The 5,268-nt window shown below is 42.0% G+C and overlaps 1 protein-coding gene across 1 annotated transcript; it reads left to right on the top strand.

The window, feature by feature from the left end:
• Positions 1-879: 879 nt before the first annotated feature.
• Positions 880-3,017, top strand: LOC147443883 (phenylcoumaran benzylic ether reductase IRL1-like). Its single transcript, XM_086526690.1, has 5 exons — positions 880-1,151; positions 1,250-1,384; positions 1,834-2,071; positions 2,245-2,448; positions 2,681-3,017. Exons 1-5 carry the CDS (start codon positions 975-977, stop codon positions 2,842-2,844), a joined length of 918 nt encoding a protein of 305 aa, XP_086382816.1. The 5' UTR covers positions 880-974; the 3' UTR covers positions 2,845-3,017.
• Positions 3,018-5,268: the final 2,251 nt, after the last annotated feature.

Consider the following 5,268-nt stretch of genomic DNA (forward strand, 5'->3'; position numbering starts at 1 on the left):
TTTTTGTAGTGCTTAACTTTTGTGTTTGAAAATCCTGCCTTGATCTTCTCTTTTTTTGAAAATGAGTACGGCCAGCCGCGAAGGCGGCCTCTCTCTCGCTCTTTCGCTCCCCCTCTTTATCTCGTGCTGCACGCGAGCTTCGACTCTCACTTTTGGCATTTAGCCTTCAGCTCGCAGAAGTTGACACGTGTAAAGGGTACTCCGACTGTTGTTATAGGATACATATAGATGGAGTGTCACGTCCCCTACTCCCCCCATTAACCCTTGGTGCGACTTGGTGGTAACTTCCTCAGGGCATCAAAGAGCCAGTTCACATGTGTGAGGGATTATGTACTTGTGCGCAACCTGCAACCTTTCCTTGCCATGTTCACGTGAAGGCTACGCAGACAACGAGAAACTGGTTAAAAAAGGGGAGTTTTTTTAATGTGCAAGTTGAAAAGTGCAATCCTGCCAAGAAAGCAACGAACGTGACCTTGTCATTTTGTGCAGTTCCCTGCTCGCTCCACCCTTCACCATGGAGCAGCTCCGCAACTGGGTACCAACCAGTCGTGACTTTGTTTCAGAAAACTCCTCATGGAAACCAAAAGGATTTGCAACTGGTTGCCAAGAAACCGGGGCACATGGGAAGTGGCTCAAATGATGCCGGGCCCGGCATGCCCAATTTTGGGCCGGGGCCGTTAGGCTGGCCCGCGGGGAGAATGGTCGTGCGAATTTGAGTAGGTGCTTCATTTCGCATTTAATCCACGACACAGATGCGCGTGGGAGAAACACTCGCAAATCTCGTGCTAGGCAGTAGCAAGCGAGCTGCGAGCTTGCGTTCACTGAATCTCGCCTCTCTCTCTCAGAGTTCGTATATATAGCCACATCGGCTGGGAGTGAGAGAAGTCGAGCAGCTGCTACTTGCGAAGCTCCTAAACCTGGAAGTTTCCCCCATACTCACCTGCTTCGTGTTGTTGCTCTGTGGGTGGTTCACCATGGGTGTTAAGAGCCGTGTTCTGATTTTCGGTGGAACAGGGTACATCGGCAAGCACATAGTGCGGGGTAGCGTCGCAGAAGGGCACCCCACTTCCTTGTTCATTCGCTCCTCCACACGTCAGAACAAGGCGGAGCTCGTCGCCTCCTTTGAGGACCTCGGCGTCTCCATTGTCGAGGTAATTTTACCTTTCTGGTTCTTTTATAGAGCAACTTGTGTGAGTTGCTACTACGTTTTCGCACATTTCCATTTATTTAAAGTCTGGCTCGCCTGCAGGGTTCTCTGGATGACCATGATTGCCTTGTGGCTGCCGTCAAAGAGGTAGACGTTGTCATCTCTGCGGTCGGGGGGCCTTGCATCCCTGAGCAGGAGAAGATCATCGCGGCTATCAAAGAAGCCGGAACAGTGAAGGTACCGGAAGCATTTCTACATTTGTAGCTATTGATGCATGTGTGGCATCGCCGAGGCAAAAGTGGGGCGCTTTGTTTTGGCAGTGGGTTGTTGGCTGTGCCTGAACACGGGTTACATTGTGGGTAAGATGAGGATTGCACACGCAAGGTGCATGCAGGTTTGAGTCGTATATGAACCTGAGTTTGAGCGTGATCTGGTTAAGAGTGGATTGTGCATACGAGCCACATGTAGGGTTCTGAGTAATTGAGAGTTTGTGATGTACTAACTGTGCATGAAAAAACTCTGGGTGGAAGTGGGTGCAATTACAATGTGATGATAGTTCCATGTCAATAGATTAAAGCAGAGTTGGTGGGTTGAGAATTGATTGAATGGTGCTTGCGTTGCAGCTGGTGTATTTTGAGAGAAATGTGTTGCCATGGGGGTACTGACATTTCTCTTTCTGACAATAGAGATTTTTGCCTTCCGAGTTTGGGAGTGATGTGGACCATTGCAAACCTCTGGAGCCCGTGAAAACCATGTATGGCAAGAAAGTGGCCATCCGACGCAAGATTGAAGAGGCCGGAATTCCATACACGTATGTCTCTTCCAATGCATTTGCCGGCTACACGCTAGCAAATCTCATGCAGTTTGGGAAGCCTGCTCCTCCAAGGGACAAGGTTGTCATCCATGGCTCTGGAGATGTCAAAGGTATGTATGGAATGGCATATGGTTTTTATTCATTTCATCTAGTGTTTGGGCTAGGGCTATGCAGCTTCTTCCCACTGTTTATATCCGATCAGCTGGATCTATGTGCAGAAATCAAGCCTCGTTGATGTTGCAATTGTCTACCTCTTAGTTGGCTTTTGTGGTTTTTCTTTCAGCCATCTTTTTGAAGGAGGAAGATGTTGGCACATACACTATCAAGAGCATTGATGACCCCAGGACCTTGAACAAGGTACTCTACTTGAGGCCTCCCCAAAACATTCTAACAGTAAATGAGGCTGTGGCCTTGTGGGAGAAGAAGATTGGACAAACCTTGGAGAAGGAATATGTGAGCGAGGAAGCAACTATCGAATTGATAAAGAGTAAGTGCTTGCAGCCGAGTGTTTTGTTATGACTTAATATTCTCATAGTAGACACCCACACTCGCACTCAAATACAGTTGCGCTATCTTACTAATCATCGTATTTGTGAATGGGTGTGAAAATATGACATACCAACACACCGTAGTTGTAAGGTTGAGCTATGCATTCAATTTTCTAGGCATTCTACTTGAATCTCAAGAGGCTTCACTGATGGGTGTTCTGGTAACTGCAGCTTCTCCGATCCCCAAGAACATCGTGTTGGCGACGGTGCATAATATCTTTGTGATGGGTGATCAGACCAATTTCAAGATAGGAGAGAAGGGAGTGGACTCTTATGAGCTCTACCCAGATGTCAAATACACCACTGCAAGTGAATTCCTGGACAAGTTTGTGTAGGAAATCACTGATTTTATATGTAGGGTATTTCGAGAGCAATGTAGAGTGTTCCCCTTCCTCCCCTTCCCCTTGTGTGCCAAGGGACACGTTGTCAAGAGTTCCTGCTGTGGGGAAAGGTATGATGTGCGTACTGTGATCTTGATAAATAATTGAGGGAAAGAGGCGTTTTCTCATGCGATTTTGTCTCTGTATGTTTGTTCTGAACAAACCGTCTTTGCCTATAATCGAAGTTGTTGTAATATTGAAGGAAAGGAAGGGTATATACATGAAAGGGGAAATGTTTCCAATGCACATTGATGAGTCTTCTCCTCAGAGCGAAAAAACAAAGCTATATGCATATCTCACAAGCCAGTTCTCTGTTTGGTTGGGAGTGTTACATAGCAGAGTATTATGTAAATTTGAGGAAGGGGAACACTCACCTAGACATTGGATGGGTTTAATCAGCATTCAGATGGCTTTCTAACGTTGATGGCATTGAAAAGGGAAATCTCTTATGGACGATAGAATAGTCTCCTTTGCATCTTTCTGCTTGTGAAACTTTAGACAATTCTTTTGAGCCATGCAAGGCTTGTACATTAACTTTTACCTATTGTACATTGTATACTTATATTGGGTTAATAGATATGTAATGGCTCCCGAAAAAATAGGTACCTATACAATGCAAGTACACTCTAAACACGAAACCTATACAATGCAAGCACTCTGTAAAATGCAAGCGTGGATCAATACAGGCGGGTTTCTTGCCATTCATCGTCTATTTTGTCAGGTATGGGAAATGAGCCAAATCGAGATGCCAGCAATTTTGGTAGAGTTACTTTCAATGTTATTTATTACTTTTTGACGAGTATGAGTAGCCTAGATATTTTTGGAATCTTGCTCAAATTGGTGATGAAGTTGAGTAGTTATTTTTATAGGGAAGGTGGAAGTCTATTTATGCTCATGAATTGCATTCGGGCACCACCACCAATGTACATTTCTCCCGGCAGAAATGGTACAATGATACATATGTGAACTTAAAAGTGCCCAAATAGAAGTTTTGAGCTTTGAAACTTAAGATGTGAGTGTATAGTAGGGTAGGACATGGGGTCCAAGAATTGGTCAATTGGACCTTTGTGCATTCATACACCTCTCTCTAACTACTCTAAGACTTGGGTCATGGGATTCTAAGAATTGGTTTATTGGAATTGAACAAGAATCGGAGTTGAACAAGAATCGGAAAAAGAGAAGAGTACAATAACGCTAATTACAACTACTACCTTTTTGATTTAACTTCTTGAGGGTATTCCTCAATCTATTTTTCAAGAAGATTCAATATTTATTGGGTTTACAAAATTGAAAAAAGACGCAAGAATTTGATAAATCAAGGGCTTAATACATTGAAAATTATGATCCTTTACCTAAACACTCATCTTTGTATCCCAAATAACAAAGGAATCAAACTTTACATATTGTAAGAAGCTCATGACAGACTTATTGCATGCCCTTCGGGTTATATTTAAACTTATATTGCTATGCACTATGCGAAATTTTCTTTTAGATAGGATTAAAGAGTGATGTATTGAGTTATGTCACAAAATGCTTAACATGTCAAATGTATTAAACCCAAGTGAGATCGATACCTCTGGTAAGCTTTATCCAATTGATGCATCTCAAATGAAATAGGAATGCATATCTATGGATTTCATCACATGACTTCCTACATCCCTTGGATATAGGTTAAGTTTTTTGGTGATTGATATGCTTACAAAAAATGACTTATTTTTCATCAAAACAACTTTTTACAACTAGAAACATAGCCCACGTTTTCATGAAAGATGTGTTTATGTATCATAGTTTGTCTCATCATATTATTTTGGATCGCGATGTAAAGTTCACTCTAATTTTTAGAAAGCTTTATTCATAGCCACATAAACATTATTAGCCTTTGATACTACTTATCATTCTCAAACTAATGGCCAAATGGAGTGAATCAGTTAGATTATCAAAGACATCTTACGACCTTATTGTATTCATGAAATTAAATGGTAATTGTAATGAAAATGGCCTATGAACTTTGAGAATAGCGGAATTAAGAGAACTAGAGATCATTTTTGTGAGATTACTTTGAGAACATAGAGGGTGAACTTAATTGATGGTAGCAACATGAATATAATACCTGATTAACTTGACATAAACAATACTTTTGCAAGAGAGTATTAGAGAACATAACAATAGTTGAGAACTGGATTTATTTGGATCCAGTCCTCCCTCCAAAAGGCGTTTATATTATAGATTCTCCCATCAAGAGACTTGTTACAATACAATTATTGTGTTCCATGTGACTTTGGTGATGCTATGAAAAGTTGGAAAGCTTCATTCATCACGAGCATAACATAAACTTTGTAAAAAACATTAACTATACCAAACCTCAGTCCCAAGGTCTTA

This window comes from Adiantum capillus-veneris, chromosome 13, assembly GCF_014529385.1.
Source record: "Adiantum capillus-veneris isolate H3 chromosome 13, ASM1452938v2, whole genome shotgun sequence".
Classification (NCBI taxonomy): domain Eukaryota; kingdom Viridiplantae; phylum Streptophyta; class Polypodiopsida; order Polypodiales; family Pteridaceae; genus Adiantum; species Adiantum capillus-veneris.

Bases quoted from the DNA above. Each gene is read 5' to 3' on its own strand.
- LOC147443883 (XM_086526690.1), top strand. From the start codon at position 975: ATGGGTGTTAAGAGCCGTGTTCTGATTTTCGGTGGAACAGGGTACATC. The intron at 1,152-1,249 runs GTAATTTTACCT...GCTCGCCTGCAG, and splicing joins TCGGCGTCTCCATTGTCGAG to GGTTCTCTGGATGACCATGA. The intron at 2,072-2,244 runs GTATGTATGGAA...TTTTTCTTTCAG, and splicing joins TGGCTCTGGAGATGTCAAAG to CCATCTTTTTGAAGGAGGAA.